Here is a 17,843-nt window from a genome sequence, read left to right as displayed (position 1 = left end):
ATATTGTTAAGCAAATCAACATGTTCTTAACAAGAGTAAAATTTTACTGTTATAAAAAATAAAATACATCCTAAATGAATGAATCATAGTCAAATTTTACTTTAAGATCTATTAACAAATAGTAATAAATAAATAAAAAACCAATTGGAACCAACAATGCGACATCTACAGCTCAGATTCATGTTCTCCATATCTAGTACAATCTATCTCATTTCATCATCATCAACATCAACACAAGAAAAAAAGAAAAAAAGAAAAAGAAAAAAAGTATCTGTTGCAATATGTTTCATCATCATCATCAACAACAACAAAAAATGATCTAAACTTACATAATAATAATAATTAAAAAAAAAGAACTTAAGAAGATAAAAAATAAAAAGATCAAATTTTTGAACAAATCACAGCCTTTTATCTATACAAATAGTGTGATTGAACACCAAACAAAAGCTGTAAGACCAGATTTGGAAGACCAGAAGTTCCTAAGCACAATCTCCCTTTCCAACTTCTTCTCTTCACTTTTGCCATTGGAGATCACTTCGCAACAATCAACCACCATAGGTGGCAGAGGATCTTGAATCTACAATAATTATAGAAAACTTGCTCAAATACACCATTAATGGAAACAATTTCAAATCTCGAACCCTAAATTCTCGATTTCTTTAGAAATCAACATTCTAATAACAAATCAACATGCGAACAAGGGCATGTTGTGTAGATGAGAGAAGCAGAGAATGAGAGAGATTGAAATTTGAGATGTTAGGAGAGAACAACTATGCAAAGAATCAAAGACGACATTTAGGCCTTGTTTGTCATAACTTTAAAAAGTAAAAAAGTCACTATCCTATTTAAGTCACATCATCTTACTTAAATCACATCATATCACTTATCTATCACATCACTTCAAACCTAACCCATACCCAACCCATATTTCATAAAAAGTCAAAAAGTACACTTATTTAGATAATTCCAAACCACCAATTAGATTCACAATACAATATACATACATACATATATATATTGAAGACGAACTAGAGAAAGAGAGTGGTCATTCTAAACCACCCATTAGATTCACAATACAATATACATACATACATTTACATCTAATCCCCCTAATGTCCCCCTAAAAAACCCCCCCTAATCCCCTTAATGCCTAAAACGACGTCGTTTTGAGCAATTTTTTTTTTTTTTTTTTTGCCTTGGTTTGAAATTTAGGGGATTAGGGGGCCAAAAATTAGGGGGATGTAGCAAGGTCCTATATAAAAAAAAATGAAAGAATTCTATCATACACATTCTTTATCATATACATTTTTAATTATGATTAATTTTCTTATATAATTATGGCATTATTTCGATATATTTAATTATGCTTCAAATAATATTTGATTATGATTTGCTTTTTAATTATAACACAAAAAGTATAAATTTATGTCATTTTCTTTTTATAATTATAAGTTTCCCTAAAAAAGACATACAATAAAAAAGAGGAAATGTTTGAGCGTACAAGATGTATAACATAAGTTTTTACAAATATATATATATATATATATATAAGTAGGGATAGTCATGGGGACTGGTTTGTCATTCTCGCCTCCGCTTTTAAACCCCACTTCGACCTTGCCCTAATCCCGCTATGGGTGAAAATTTTAAACTCCATCCCCTCCAACAGATACCTGACCATATTTTAAATAGCTAAAAAAAAATGAAAACCATTAAAATTTTTAACACATTAAATAATTTCTCTTGTTTCTATATATATAAACAATGAAATTTTTAGGATTATTATTTATTATATTTAAACAAAACATATTCGTTTTTTATATTTAATTATATTATATATATATATATTATTAATTATATCGGGCTGAGTTTAGATTGAGAGAGATGATATTCGCCCCTGCCCATCCGCATTGTGGATAACTAAAATATAATCAATCTTTGCCTCACATAAATGTCGGGTCGAATAAAATTTACCCCACTTAGTGTGGGTAGGTTCCTGCAGATCACATTAAAATGGCCATTTCTATGCATAAATTATCTCATAAAATTACATAAATTTTCATAAATATATATAAATTATAATTTTTCAATTTTTTATAAATTAATTTATAAATATTTATAAAAAATTATACTATAATTTTATAAGATAAATAAATCCCCTTGTACACCTACGAATTGCCCCAAAAACAGAAGACGAAAGCAAAGCAAAGCGAAGCGATTGTCTTTTTCACACCTACATTCAATCGGCGGCTATAAACTCTCCAAAACTCGCCGCTTTTCTTCTCTCTCTACAGAAACCCTAATTTACTCTCTTTCCTCACTCCACCTCTCTATCTATACATACCTATATATATATATATGCATATAGCAGTTTCAGGTCTGAGCTTGAAGAACGTAGCAATGGAGGATGCAGTGGAGCAAAAGCACAAACAGCTTAAGTTCGCTATAGCCTCTGTCTCTCCGCTCTCTTCGTCTTCTTCTTCAGTGGATTCTGCCTCGCCAGTTGTTGCTCGATTCAGCTTCGATTCTGAGGCTGCGGAACTTCAATTTTACCGAGAATCGGAATCGAATGAGGCTATTCACATCGATCTTAGAGCTGCTCAGGTTAACATTTCTCCTCGGGGAATTCAGCTTTGGTCTGTGTTTGGTTGCCGAGAAAAGAAAAAAGAAAAAGGAAAAATCTTCGAGCTTAATGTCTGTCGTTTTAGATTCACTAACCGAAGTAGTGTTTGTGGAAAATTTGAAAAGTTTTTTGAATTTTAGTTTCTTTTAGTTTTCCTGCACTTTCTCAGCAACCAAACAGATTATAAATGTCATTTGCATATCTATTTATATTTACTTTAGAAATTGCTGTAATTGTTCATAAAATTACTGTGTCTTTTCAGCTTTTCAAGTTGAGCCCTGTTGTATCGGTATGCATATCAGAAGGTTCCGAAACCAGTGAAGAGGTATGAAATTTAAAATTTTGTCTGTACATTATATACATTTTTTTGTCCTATATACATGGGTTGGGCTCATTATTTGGCAGCAAAAGTTTTTTTTTTTAACTTACTTACTTTAGTTAACTTGCTCGTAAATGTAGTTCACCAGAATCCACGTGTACATCGACAAATTTTTACCACTTGATATGATGATACATATCATTCTTGTGAAAACATTTCAATGTTTACATTTATGATGCATTATGGTATCACATTGTTAAGAGGTGTTTGGATCATGGATTTGGGTAGTAATTTGAAAATTGAAAGGGAAAAGGTAAGGCAAATGTGAATGAAATATATGTTTTTTTTTTTTTTTTTTTTTCATTTCTAAATCCCTATCCAAATCCATGATCTAATGACAACCTAAATGCTTATATTTGTTAACCTTTCTACTTTTGGACCAGAAATCCTATTCAAGGGGAGTCACCATTAAATTTAGAAAGGTGGAGGAAAGTACAGCCTTCCATTGCGCATTTGAGCAATGGAAGAAGGAAGAACTTGTTCAAGGTGCTCTTTTGATATCTGCTATAGTTTTTGTTAGACAAATTAAATGGAACATCTAGTTGTATTTTAGATCAATCCTCTTGTCGTAAGTTGTTGCAACTCCTTTTTTCTTTTTCTTTTTTTTTTTTTAGCTTACATATTCTACTATGTTATGTTTCACAATAACGTATTATTTGGTCATTAAATGTTTTTACTAATTTGCTTTTAGTGTGTACGAAGAATGATTGCATCTCACATGGAACCTTAAGTGAGGTGAAGCTGCTATTTGAAATAATACGTGCCAACTCATTTTAAATACTTGTGCCCTAAGAGGCCCGAGCATTTTTTTAGTAACAGTAACAATGAAAGTAGAGGAAAAGTGAAGATTGAGAACTAAGAACTACTTAAGAGCGAACATTTTCGTTATTTAGAGTCGATTATCACAACAGTGAGGGAGATTGATGGGGATGTGGCCCATAGAATTAAGGCGAGGTGGCTTAAGCGGCGAAGTACATTTGGGTTATTGTGCGCTAAACGAGTATCCATTAAACTAAAAGAAAAGTTCTATAGAACGGCTATTAGACTAACGATGTTGTGTGGGACAGGTGTTGGACAATCAAGAAATAACATGTAAATAAGATGAGTGTTGCGAAAATGAAGATGCTAAGGTGGATGTATGACAAGACTAAAAAAGACAGAATTAGGAATGAGTATATTTGGGTGGTGTTTTTAAAGGCTCAAGGCGCACCAAGGCGTTGAAGGTCTCTTGGGGCCTAGGCGCAAAGCGAGGCGTGGGCTTTATTGAAGTAAGACGCGCAGTCTTAGTAAAAAATAGATAAATTAACATAGACTAATCATTCATAGTACTAAGACAATTTTTTTAAAAATAAAAAGTAATCAAGACAAATTATTGGGCTCTACTAAATGGGCATGTTGCCACGCCGGATCTTTTCTATTACTTTTAGTTGTCATTTTCTACACAACAAATTTAATAAATGAAAAATAATTTCAGTGTAATGTAATGTGTGATTAATTAATTATTTGTAATTTTTTTCCTAATAGAGACATGGAAAAAAAAACAAACCAACACGGCAGCAGGGGAAAAAAAAAGAGGGAAAAAAAAAACAGCAGCACCAGCAAAAAAAAAAAAAAAAAAAACCAGTGATGAAGAAGTAGGCAAAAAAAAAATAAAAACAGAGAGACAAGATGACAGCACAAGAAAGAAGAAGAGAAGGAGAAGGAAAAAAGAAGAAGAAAGAACCAGCAGCAGCAGCAGCGATGGGTAATCAGCAAAACAAAGAAAAAGAAAAAAGAAAAACAAAGAGACGAGACGATAACACCTGAAGACGAAGAAGAAGAAACAGAAGCAGAAGAAGAAGACTCACCTACGCAAAGATGAAGTCGCGATGAGCTGCAGACTGCGTGAAGAAGAGACGACACCTTTCTTCGATAGAGATTAGGGCTTCGACTCTCAACTGTTGGGTATTGAGTAGTATGAGTTGCAATCGTATGTGGTTGGCCCCATTCAAACTCAGATCAAAGCCATCAGATCCGATCATAACCTAAAAAAAAAAAAAAATACAAAAGGCACGCTTAAGCGTCACCTTGTGCCTGTTTGCGTCTGACCCAAGGCTTGGCAAAGGCGCTCGACTTATCTACCTTGCCTTGCCTCGCCTCGCCTCGCCTCGCCTTGCCTTGCCTTGGGTCCCTTCAGTTGCAGAGCCTGCACCTCACTGCGCCTAAGTGCACCTTTCACAACACTGTATTCAGGAATGGGTAGGAGTAGCATCGATAGAAGATAAGTTGAAGGAGAATAAATTGAAATGGTTTGGTTATATTCAACGGAGACCAACAGAGGTAGTAGTGAAGAGATGCGATGTAGTGACGGTAGATGGAAATACTAGGAGACGGGGTAGTCCTAGATTGACGTTAACTAGCGTAGTTAATAGAGATATGAATCTACTTAATTTGACTAACGAAATGGCCTTTGATAGAGCCTTGTAGAGAAGAATGATTCATGTAGCCGATCCCACTTGATGGGACTTAAGGCTTGGCTTGGTTTGATTTGGTTTGGTTTGGTCTTGTACTTGTATTTGACATGCATTTAATATTTACATGGATACTCTTAGGCAGTGTTTTAAAAGGCGCGCTTAGGTGTAGCTTTACTCTTCGAACAGGTCGAGGCAAGGCACAATACGCAAGGCGCAGCTTAGGCACTGGGGTGAGGGCTCTTTTTCGAGGCGTGAGGCGTGGGCTTTACAGGCTTTACCTATTTTTCTACTAAATTGTTGATTAAGTGCTTTTTTTGTGGGCATACCCATAGGGACTCAAAACTATTCAATATAAAATGACCAAACGTGGTCAAAAGAGAGCAAAAAGTGATAAAAGATTGAATGTTATGCTTTATATCTTTTGTTGGATATTATATTTATAGTTTTTAGAAGATTGAATGTTATGTTTAAAGATTATTTTGAAATGGTTATGATTTTTGAAATTTTATATATATTTGTTATGTTGAAAAGTTCGCCTATTTTATAATTTTGCTTTTCTTCTACTACTTGTACTTCAATTTGGTAAGGTGCGCCCCTGGCCTCGTGCCTCGTGCCTCGTGCCTCGTGCCTCGTGCCTCGTGCTTAGGCTATAGGAGACTTTATCGCCTCAGTGCTCCTAGAGCCTTTTATAACACTGCTCCTAGGACATGTGTTTGGTCTGGTATCTTGGTGACATGTAAATTGTATTGCTTTGGACACTTGGCCCACACATGTCAGACGTTCCTCAAGATAGCTGAAGGCATCCAATATTTCCTAGTTTAAGAATATTTTGGTATTACATTTATGGGAACCACAAATCAAGCATGCAATGTGCACTTTTAAAACATCCCGATGACAAGATTTTAAGGATAAGATGATCACTCTAGAATGTTCATATTAAATTTTAGTGTTCTATTTTGTAACTATAATATTTAAAATTTAACTTTCTGTTTTTTAGTTTAGAAGTATATAGAATATTGTTACACATAACTTGTTTCATGATTGTGAAGTTCAAACATATAAAAGGACTAATTATTTCTATAAAACTATTAATTAAAAAGTAATTGTTTTCATTCTGTGCAATCCTGGGGTTCCTTGCTAGTGTGAAAGCACACTTGATTGGAGGACAGAGCCATCAAAAGCAGTTGCAAATTATGGTTTGAAGGGGCTTAATTGTTTCTTGTTTTTCCTTCCAGGATCATGTTTACAAAATGGAACATTATCAGCTTCTAAAAGCAAGTTTGATGACAAGATAGAGGCATCTTCTGCCAAAATGTATTTTCATTACTATGGACAGTTGCTACATCAGCAAAATATGCTACAGGATTATGTGAGGACAGGTTATGTCACCAAGCTTTAATTTGTTGCTGATTTCTGATCTTGTTTTAGGTGTTCACTTTCTGGGTGCACGATTAAAAAAGAGGCATATGTACCATTGTGTTGTAGAATGCTTTGTATATTGACTAGCATTTTGCTTGTTCTCGGAATTGTAAAGAAATGTGTCTATATTGAGCGTTTATAAGTTATTAGGTGCATGCGTGAGTGACATGATAATCATGCTTGTTTCAGGAACTTATTATGCTGCAGTCATTGAGAATCGTGCAGACTTTGTTGGTCGTGTGGTTGTGGATGTTGGTGCTGGTAGCGGTATTCTGTCATTATTTGCTGCTCAGGTTGTCTTAGCTTTTTCTATGGTTGTGCATGGAAATATACTGGCAAAGTAGATGCATCTGTGTTGTTGGTCCTGTAGGATAGTACCCTAACTCTAGTTCCCTTTTTCTTTATATCTCTCCCTTTTTCTTATACCAGGCCGGTGCCAAACATGTTTATGCGGTGGAGGCATCTGAAATGGCAGAATATGCCCGCAAACTTATTGCTGGGAACCCATTTCTTGGTCAAAGAATTACTGTGAGATTGTTTGTTCTCTTAAAATTCAGTTTAAATGCTATGGTATTCAGTGTACTGTTTCTCATTCTTTTTTTGGGCATGTTTTTTCTAAATTATAGGTAATCAAGGGTAAAGTTGAAGACGTTGAATTGCCAGAGAAGGCAGATATTCTGATCTCTGAGCCAATGGGTAAGCTTATCATGTCATATGTGCTTTGGTCATTCTAGTTGATTATGTTATTTCTTGTGATATTAGTTTGTTAAGCATGTATAGACAATAAGACATGCTTGTTTTGTGGTTATTTAAAATTAGCTACCATCAGTATAATGTTACGAAGTAAGAATTTTTTGTAACCCTGTCCTGGTATTTTTTGTAAAATTATAGGATTAGCATGATGTTGTAGTATATGCTTGGACACAAGTTCAAATAAGTGAAATTTGGAAAGATATCTAAGTGCAAATTAAAACCCAAACATTGGCACATTATGGTATTTTAGAATGGCAATCTGCCCATTCGTGTGGTAAGATGGTATCACAATAATGCAAGTATAAGAAATGGAAAAATATGTGCAAAATATCCATACAAATGCTTACAATGTGAAATTGAAGTAGCTATTGTGTGTTGTACACTTGCTTCATGGTATTCTCCCGAAAAGAGATTTAGTCTTCTGGATTCATATTTTATCGCTTTACATTTAATTATAAATCAGAGGATTTGTATAAAGTCATTGCTGGGGTAGGGGCCGAGACATTGATATTTTCTGCTCTATTAACCGCCAAATTTAAATGGACTCATTGCAAACTGTTAGATGGTGGATTGAAATGAAAGTGGTTCTCTTGGTTAGTATTGCTGGTTGGAGGTGCATTTAGTTATTTATTTTTTGATATTTATGTTTGAGGTATATTTATTTTGGACAGCTATATTCTTGACAGTATTCATAATTGTTAGATATACAATGTTTGAAGTGCAATTTGTGTGTAGTTTTGCATGTGCATTGTCTTTATTGCTTCCATGGTCACTTATGAAATTGAGCAAATGGTCGTTTTTGTTTAATTGTCATTGAACATGCATTTTCTGCAAATTTTCTCATTGCTTGTTGCGATTCAAAATGTGATAAGAATTTGTTCATTTTGTGTTCCCTTCCAATTTCTCTCTTCACAAGTTCCATTCTCTGCCTTCTTAACATCCTCCAGTATAAAGAAACAATTTGTACAATTGTTAGTGATAGTCTTACTTAAGACCTTTTTTCTTCTTGTAGGTACGTTGTTAGTCAATGAAAGAATGCTGGAGACTTATGTAATTGCAAGGGATCGGTTCCTCGTTCCTAATGGAAAGATGTTTCCTACAAATGGAAGGTGGTTTTGTTTTGTGTGTCTTATTTTCTATTATGCTTTACCTACACAATACAATGAAACAATCTTCCATCGTTCTTCCTGTGTTACACACTACTGGATTCTTTTAGAAGTCTTTTCAGTTACCTGTTTGATTTCATAGTGTAAGCTTGCACTGACTCTTCTGCTTACATTAACAGAATCATGTCATTAGCTCTTTTTGACAATCTTATCTGTATCATTTGGATTCTCTGTGATTGTTGTTATGTAATCTCATATTTAGATTTACTCTACAAGTAGAATTGCGGAAATGATTTTTAAATTATACTCCCTCTGTCCCATTTTGTTGGTCCACTTTTCTATTTTTGAACGTACCAAAATGAATGTCCATTTTGAAAAGTCAATGAATAAAGTTCTGTGATTTTCCCATTTTGCCCTTTCTTTTTTGAATTAAAATAATAATTAAAAAAATAAAATTACAATGGGTCAAATAAAAAACTACACATTGATAGTTTTGAATTTCAAAATTGATTTCCTGCCACCATGAGTAGAGCAATTATTAGGGGTAAATTTGGAAATTTGAAAATATATTATTGCAATAATAATGATTTCTTAAAAAGTTGGATTCTCCATAAATGGACTATTATTTTGGGATGGATGGCGTAATTCCCCCCCCCCCCCCCCCCCCTTAAGATTAGTTTGTTATTTGTCTCTTGAGTGTAGATTTTTTTTTTCCAGTAATTGAGGTAGAGCAATGATATTCACACTCCACTTGTGAAAGGCTAAAAGATAAAAAATAGAGTGAAAAGTTTAAAAGGAGAGTGGGAATATCATTGCTCTTAAAGTAGGCTGTAAATTATTTTTTCTCTCAAATAGCTTCAATATTCATTACTGTGGTTCATCTCTTTCATTTGGATGGACACTTGTATCTGTCAGTTTTCTATTTTTGGAGGTTACTTGGATGTATGTGTGATTCAGTTTACATTGTAATAAGGCTCCCTGTGAGTTTCTACATATTTTTGTTTTCTAGTGTTTCTTACCATAATTGTTTCCATGATAAATATGTGCTATGTTATTTGTCATTTTTTTGTTGTTCCTTATGTTGTAAAGTTGATTGCTCCTGCAGAATACATATGGCACCATTCAGTGATGAATATTTGTATGTTGAAATTGCAAATAAGGTATGTAAATTGAATTTGGTGCATTGAAGCATTTGTATGGTCTTATCACTATTATTTATTCTGCACATAAAATCAAGTTTTGGAATGACTTGAGAAATTTATTTGTGCCTCAGTAGTTGACAATTTTTTTCCCTAATTTTTTTTGTCATATAAAGAACCAATATCAGCTTTTAAATGCAAGCTTATGTTTTTAAATCTATCCTATTAAAGAGTGCTTGAATTAGCCTTACTCCATTTGTATGCAAATTGTAGTGGACATTACATTTTATTGGGACAACATAATGGATCAAAAAATTGTGAACTTGTGTTTCTATTACTGTAGTACATAAAACAAGCAGCAAGGGAACTGAGAACAACTTGAGGTCATTGAATTATTTGAATTTTTGGGTAAGAAGGTGAACATTGTATAAAAGCACCGGTTTGCTCTTTGTTATTTTACTTTGTATGCTTCACAAGTAAATAAATTGTGTTCTGTTTAGAACCAGTTATTTTGTTTGGCCACTTGTTCTTTTCTTAAATGCAACAGTTTCCTTTGTATTGTGCTTATTTTACTCAGTTTTTTAGGTTTTTTGTTTTTGACAATGAAAATAGTCTTACCTTCTTTTACTTGTCTATGCAGTCCCTCTTTTGGCAACAACAAAATTATTATGGGGTTGATCTAACGCCCTTATATGGATCTGCATTCCAAGGATACTTTTCTCAGGTTTGTCTTACTTCCATATGCCACGAATATGTTTGAAATTTTAAGTCAGCATGATGTTCTTAGTATGCTTGCTTTGGCTTTAAATGTCTACGAGTGCAATAGAGTGCATCTTAATTTGTTGAACTCGGGAAACAATGATTTGCTTTTGACTATTCCTCTTAATTTTTTCCTTTCATAATTTATTTCTTGATGTGTGGAGCTTGGTTTATTGAGGTGGAGTTTATAATTCCAATGCAAAAGATTTTATACTAAAGAAAGATGGTGTCTTCATGAATAAAAGCTGATGCTAGAAGTTCTCTTTGTTAAGCAAAATGTACCTATTATACAAAATCACTGAGAAGAACAATGCCCATTTTAAAAGCACTGGATGGATATTTTGGGTTAATTAAGTTTGGGATGTTTGTAGGTATTGATCATTTAAAGAATGATTATATTTTCTTAGACCTTTTCATGTATGATTTAATCATTACTACCAAGCTTATGAGTTTTGATATGATTATATTTTCTTAGAACTTTTCATGTATGATTTAGTCATTACTACCAAGCTTATGAATTTTGATTCGATTCATATGGGTGCTTTTTTCATTAAGGAGTGGAGAGTTTGTCCATTGATTTGTAAAGTCGTAAACCATAGGATCTGAAATCTTAGATTGGAAGAATCTGTGATTTGTCCTCCATTAGAAGGGTTCTCCCCCCTTTTCTATGATATGATCTATGTGGAAAGAAAGAATTAGGAGAATTATGTTAGAATTTCCCATCTTTACCTTCACCTACTCCACTACACACTCCACTTCACCTACCTCCACTTCACCACACACTCCACTTCACCTAACCCACTATCACCTCCACTACACCTACTACCACATTTTCTTCTATATATAGATTGTATAGGAATTGTAATTAATCAATCTTGTAACACATCAACATATATCAATCAATAATACATATATTTTTACATGGTATCAGAGCAATAGTTAAAGATCTTGGTGTTCTTCGCCTTCCGGCGGGCGGCAACCTTGCCTTGACCGCCCGCCGGATCTCAACCAATTCAAACCTCCCAGAATGCTTTGCTGCTTCTTGCTTTTGACTGCTTTAGAGATTCTCTCCAGTGAGATGGAGCCTGTGATTCAACCTTCCTTCACGAACATCCTTTGGAGCTCACTATATTCAGCCAAAAAAAAAATCATTTGAATCTCCATATGAATCAGAGGAAAGGCCTCTGTAATGGGTGTTTGCTACCCATCACAGGTAAGAGCTATGGTTGTGTTAGTTGCCCTTTCTTCATCCACATATCATGTGCCCAATTGCCTCAAGGTCTGAATCAGAGGTGGGCTTTGATCCGGTGAAGACACCTTTGATCTTGTCCATCCACGAGGAGTTGTCGAGATGTGCGGTGGAGAAGATCCAGCGGTGCTGTGACGGTGTGCGGTGCTTTGACGCACATGAACACACCCAGAAATACACCAGCTGCATGTGCTCTCTCTCTCTCTCTCTTCACTTTTGGAAGACGAACAAGACGACGCGAAAGCACGTTACGATCGTTCTATGTTATACCACGACGCCGCAGATGCTGTGGCGGAGTTTTCAGCACCTGGAGTTGCTGAAATTGAAGGGGAAGCCGAGAGAGGCGATGTTTAATCTGATTCCGGAGGATTGGGGAGGGTATGTGACTCCCTGGGTGGAAGAGATTTCGAGGTCGTTTAGTTGCTTGAAGGCTCTTCACTTTCGCCGGATGATTGTGATGGACTCGGATCTTGAGCTCCTTGCTCATTCTCGTGGTCGAGCTTTACAATCGCTCAAGCTTGACAGATGCTCTGGATTTTCCACTGATGGTCTTCTTCGACATGAAGAAATTGTCGCTCTCTTGTCTCGGTGAAAATTAGTGAGTGTGAATTACTGGATCTTATTGGTTTCTTTAGTGCTGCAGCTGCATTAGAAGAGTTTTGTGGGGGATCTTTTGGCTCTTTCTCTCTCCTCCTTTGTTGTGTGAGACTGATGATGGGTAGCACAGCAGAGATGCTCCACTAGTGTCTATTTTTTTTAAAAAAAACATAATCATCTCATCCCACTCAAACCCATCAGGAAAGCGGCCCAGCTGTTGCACACTTCCACAAACAAATATAATATATTATATAAATATTATGTTAAAAATTATATAATATAATATATTATATTTTGATAGCCAAAACCGGCCCACGGTATTAAAAAAACCCCCTTACACTCCAAACCCGCGGGAAAATCAAACTTGAATCTTCCTTTACAATGCACTACACCCTCTCTCTCCACTTTATCACATGGGCTTGTCCCCTCTCTCTCCTCCGTTTGATTTCAAAATTAATTATTTTTATTTATTTTCTCTACATCATTTTTAATCTTTTTCAAATACCCAACTTTCTTTATTTTCTATCTATATATCTATCTCTTTTTATTATACTATATTACCCAAACACAACACTCTCTCGTTTTGATTTCCCATATATTCTTATTATTTCTTTCTTTTTTATTTTTATTTTTTCTTTCACTTTATTAAAAAAAAAAAAAAAAAAAAAAAAAAAAAAAAAAAAAAAAAAAAAAAAAGAAGAAGAAGAAGAAGACGAACTGCACACCAAACTCATTTTCTTCATATCAGGGGATCAACCCCGATCATAATTTTACACCCACAAAAAAAAAAAAAAAAAAAAAAAAAAAAAAAAAAAAAACAACAACAAACACACAACCAACCAAAACAACCACATCCACAGGCGGGATTTTTCTCTACTCTGCTGCCGGTCTCTTCTTCTTGCCTCCGTCCTGGGTGGTCCTTGACGGTGTTGCCTCCGTGCTTCCTAGACTACCAAGCAAGTTGCCTCCCCCCTGCTCCTCCACTGCAGCATATGGCGGACCTCCAAATCGCCACATCACGGTGGCCTTCCGCTTTAGCTCCTTATTTTCTGCTTTCAGCACACTTATCTCTGCTCGCGCATCCTTATACATGCGTTGGAGCAGAGCCAGCTGGGAGGTTAACTGCTGCACCTCATTTGTCCTACTCTGCAGCCGGTTCGACAAATTTGTGACCGCCGTCATGGTTTCCACGCATGACTTCAGAGTATACTGATTAGCCTCAATATCCGTTTGCACCGCCATTTTTTGCTCCACCGACCGCATCGGAAAGTTCAATGGAGCAAAACCAGAGGCGTTTGGTTGAGGTTCACTGACCCCCGCACCAGTTATTTCTCTTGTGGGCTCGTTCAGTTCTGGAAAGAGCGTGAGCAGGTTCTGGGTAGCTGGACGGGAAGAAGAGGCCATGTTTTGGGTTGCTCAGTGTTTCAGCGCCGGGTTTCAAGAGTGTTTCAGACAGCCAAAATTTCAGAGGTTTCAGAATGGTATGCCTCAGCCTCAGCCTTCGTCGTGGTCTTATAGCCGAGGCAGCCACGCGCATCGCGCGCCTCTTGCCACTAGCCGACAAAACGGGCACGCAAGCCAAGGCGCCCACGTGCCTCGCCATCATGTCCGGCACACCTTTTGATAAAGTGGGCACGCCTTTTGATGGCACGCCTTTTGACAAAATTGGGCACACCTTTTGAGGGTGCGACTCCTTTATGGGTCCGACAAGACTCTGTAAACTGTCCCGACATAGATTCCGGTTAGTTTCTACAAGGGTCCGACAAGACTCTGTAAACTGTCCCGACATTGATTCCGGTTAGCTCCTTTATGGGTCCGACAAGACTCTGTAAACTGTCTTCTACAACGGTCCGACATGACCCCATAAACTGTCTTCTACAAACGGTCCGACATGACCCCATAAACTGTCTTCTACAACGGTCCGACATGACCCCATAAACTGTCTTCTACATCGGTCTGACACCACCATACCGTGTCCTCTACAATGTTATGACACCCCATACAGTGTCTTCACCAACGGTCTGACACGACCATACAGTGTCTCCTATCTTTTTTTATTTTTATGTATTTTCTTGTTTTGTTACTCTCTCCAAACTCAAGTTGGTTAGTTTCTCTCCTCCTTGAGTTTGCGGGGGGCTGTTAGAATTTCCCATCTTTACCTTCACCTACTCCACTACACACTCCATTTCACCTACCTCCACTTCACCACACACTCCACTTCACCTAACCCACTATCACCTCCACTACACCTACTACCACATTTTCTTCTATATATAGATTGTATAGGAATTGTAATTAATCAATCTTGTAACACATCAACATATATCAATCAATAATACATATATTTTTACAAATTATTTTAGGGATTCTAGTTTAAGGTGAAAATGTGAGCAATCACATTGTTGGATCGTGGTAAATCTGAAATTGTAAATAACAAAGACGAAAAAGCTGAGAGCAGCTTCCATTTATAAGTTAAATGCAGTCAATTTCAACACTGAATTCTAGATCTGTTGAAAGGTTCTTGAAAATTTCAAGCACGATGTGTGTACATGCATGTCTGCACTCTAGTCTACCATTATCTTATGGAGTGCCACTGTGTTGTTTTCCTGTTATTATCATGGTGAACTCTATTCAACGATCTTTCTTTTTCCACATGCTTAACAATTTTCGTTTACTTTCTGTACAGCCTGTGGTGGATGCTTTTGATCCTAGGGTGTTGGTGGCTCCTGCAATATCTCATGTGATAAACTTCACTTCTATAAAGGTATTAGTTAACTATCAGATTAGAATCCTCTTGCCTACCACAGTACTATTTTCTCTATTAGCATGTGAAATGTTATTTCATAGACCCACCAAAAATGCATTCCAGTTCATTATCCGAATTGATATTGATTGATATTGATTAGTGCATATATAACGAAAGGAAGCCCCACTCAGAATTTGATGCTTGTGGAGACTCAAGTTCCAACCTGGCAGAACATGACTTGAAAACATTGATGATTCTCCATTGATTATGATAGTGGTGGGGGGGGGGGGGGGGGGGTGTTCTGTGATTGTCAGCTGAAAATAATCTGTCTGCTAGGACTGTTACTACAGGAATCCCAAACAGGTTTTTGATGCTATTAGTAGTTGACACTGTCATGGTGAATTGGTATATCATAATATCACGACCAGCAAAAATAATCTTCTCTTGATAGTAATTTTAGCGGCCTAATAATGGATTAACTTGGTGCAGTCAAATAAAATGCCTGCAGTCCCTTGGTTTTTTTCGATGAAATTATGGTTTGTCTGTAACTATGGAACTGCTGAAATTATGTATAACAAAAAGTGTTTAGGGTATCAGAATGTTAGAGATGTGATAATACCCACTTATAGTCTCTTTCTTGGAAGATTTTTGGGATTGTTTGGGCAATGTAATATGTTGTTCCTATATTATTATTGTTCAATTCAGTTTGTTCTTATTTGATTATGAAACTATCCATACCAGCATAAGAATAAAATGAAGTCTGATGCCTTTGGTGCTTGTCAATTAATCTGCAAAACTCTTCTTTACTTTTGTTCTGCAGGAAGAAGAGTTATATGAAATTGATGTCCCATTGAAATTCACAGCCTCTGTGGGTGCTAGAATTCATGGGTTGGCATGCTGGTTCGATGTACTGTTTAATGGGAGGTAATCATTTAATGATGATCAATAATTTTCTCTTTTTCTTGGATAAAAAATAACCTTGTTTTGGTTCAGTTTTCAAATTTGTTTTTTATATTTTTTCTATTTAGTGATTACTTTCATAATTTAATCAATTTCTTCAACTTTTTAGATGCACCTAAAAAGTAAAATATTTGTGAATAAATCTATATTAAAAAAAAATCAATAAAAAAAACAAAAAAAAAACTAGCACATTTTCGTCTTCAGATTTCTTCACAAATGATTTACTTTTTAGATACATCTGGAAAGTAAAAAATTTGATTAAAACATGAAAAAAAAAAGTTAATTAGAGACAAAAAAAAAAAAATCAGAAACAACTTTTAAAAAACTGGATAAAAAAAAAAAGATGAATAATGTTTGCCTTTTTATTTGACCTGACACTGCATTCTTCATACTTCTGTAGCACTGTACAAAGGTGGCTTTCCACAGCTCCCGGTGCACCTACGACCCATTGGTATCAGCTTCGTTGTGTTCTCTTGCAGCCACTTTATGTCATGCCAGGACAAGAAATTACTGGCCGACTCCGCATGGTTGCACACAATGCTCAGAGTTATACTATTTATCTAACACTGTCAGGTTGGTGTTCATATTGGTTCCCTTGTTGTTCAGTTGTGTTTATTTGTTACTACATTTCGTTAATGATCTAATTAGAGTCCTAAATGAACTTGAATAGCTAAAATGTGGGGCCCGGGTGCTGAACAAGGAGGAATACTTCAGACATCGTCCTGCAAATTTGATCTTAAAGAGCCCTATTACCGAATGTCTCAACCACAAGCCTATTCAATGGCCCAAGATCAGCCAACAACACATCATCTAATAAATACACAGGTATTGAATCATCCTTCTCCTTGTGATTTACTTTAATGTTTCCAATAATGTAAATTCTTTGTGTCGGAGGTGCTCTGTTTTGAAGACAATTTCATTACATCGCCATTTTAAAGGTTAGAGAGTACTAATGAATAGAATACCCAACTTGTAATGCGTTTATGAGCCCGTGCAAAACAGATGGCATTTAATTGGCCAATTTTCTTGGGGGGACTAGTACAAATTCCCAGATCAATGGCTGTGAAGCCACCTTGGATCAAACGTTTTGCACAGGTTTAGGGTTTAGTATAATTTTGTCAGTAGTATTGTAATGATGGTCGTTTTGTTTTGAAACAAAGAAACAATACCATGCTATACTCTGTTTTCTAAGCATCATTGGACTTGGTTTACTTATTGGCAGGATATACAAATACAATCTCAAGATGAAGATGGATCTGAGTTCATGCTGCATCCATCTCAAAATTCGGATGCTGACCTCCATTGAGTTGCTGGAAGGGGGGAAAAAAGCGTGCCAGTTGTGGTGGTGTGCGATGAAGTTTCCAGAGTCTTTAATGCTTTACTACCAAAGACCAAGGGGATTTGCATCAACACCCCTAGTTCAATCACCCTTTTCTTCCCCCACCACCATTGATCTGTAAATTAGATCAAAATTTGATTGAACTATTTATCGTTTGAAATGGCTGTGCCATGATCCTGTAGAATTTCAAAGTTTGATCTGTTAAATAATCAATTTGGCTCGGTGCAAATTGTGTTATATTGGTAAATCAGGCCTGATTTAACTACTAAATTCTCAGGTTTGTGAAAGAAAATTGAGAAAATTTTAAGTAGGTTCTAGTTCTAC

General features: G+C 35.8%; 1 protein-coding gene across 1 annotated transcript; it reads left to right on the top strand.

Moving 5' to 3' along the window:
- Positions 1 to 2,143: 2,143 nt before the first annotated feature.
- LOC114276242 (putative histone-arginine methyltransferase 1.3) lies at positions 2,144 to 17,756 on the top strand. Its single transcript, XM_028218026.2, has 15 exons — positions 2,144 to 2,601; positions 2,883 to 2,945; positions 3,383 to 3,485; positions 6,688 to 6,831; positions 7,061 to 7,164; positions 7,301 to 7,399; positions 7,498 to 7,567; positions 8,637 to 8,733; positions 9,836 to 9,890; positions 10,510 to 10,593; positions 15,161 to 15,238; positions 16,041 to 16,144; positions 16,581 to 16,753; positions 16,851 to 17,005; positions 17,403 to 17,756. The coding sequence occupies exons 1-15, from the start codon at positions 2,356 to 2,358 to the stop codon at positions 17,484 to 17,486; spliced, it is 1,659 nt and encodes a 552-aa protein (XP_028073827.1). The 5' UTR covers positions 2,144 to 2,355; the 3' UTR covers positions 17,487 to 17,756.
- Positions 17,757 to 17,843: the final 87 nt, after the last annotated feature.

The sequence above is a fragment of the Camellia sinensis genome, chromosome 7 (assembly GCF_055761805.1).
Source record: "Camellia sinensis isolate YWXY chromosome 7, ASM5576180v1, whole genome shotgun sequence".
Classification (NCBI taxonomy): Eukaryota; Viridiplantae; Streptophyta; class Magnoliopsida; order Ericales; family Theaceae; genus Camellia; species Camellia sinensis.
Note: the sequence above shows the minus strand (reverse complement) of the source record. Positions and strands in the feature narration are given on the sequence as shown.

What these genes read in the sequence shown, in the direction of transcription:
- LOC114276242 (XM_028218026.2), top strand. Translation starts at nt 2,356, where the DNA reads ATGCATATAGCAGTTTCAGGTCTGAGCTTGAAGAACGTAGCAATGGAG. An exon ending in ATGTTTCCTACAAATGGAAG is followed by an intron (nt 8,734 to 9,835) that starts GTGGTTTTGTTT and finishes TTGCTCCTGCAG; the next exon opens with AATACATATGGCACCATTCA. An exon ending in ATCATCTAATAAATACACAG is followed by an intron (nt 17,006 to 17,402) that starts GTATTGAATCAT and finishes ACTTATTGGCAG; the next exon opens with GATATACAAATACAATCTCA.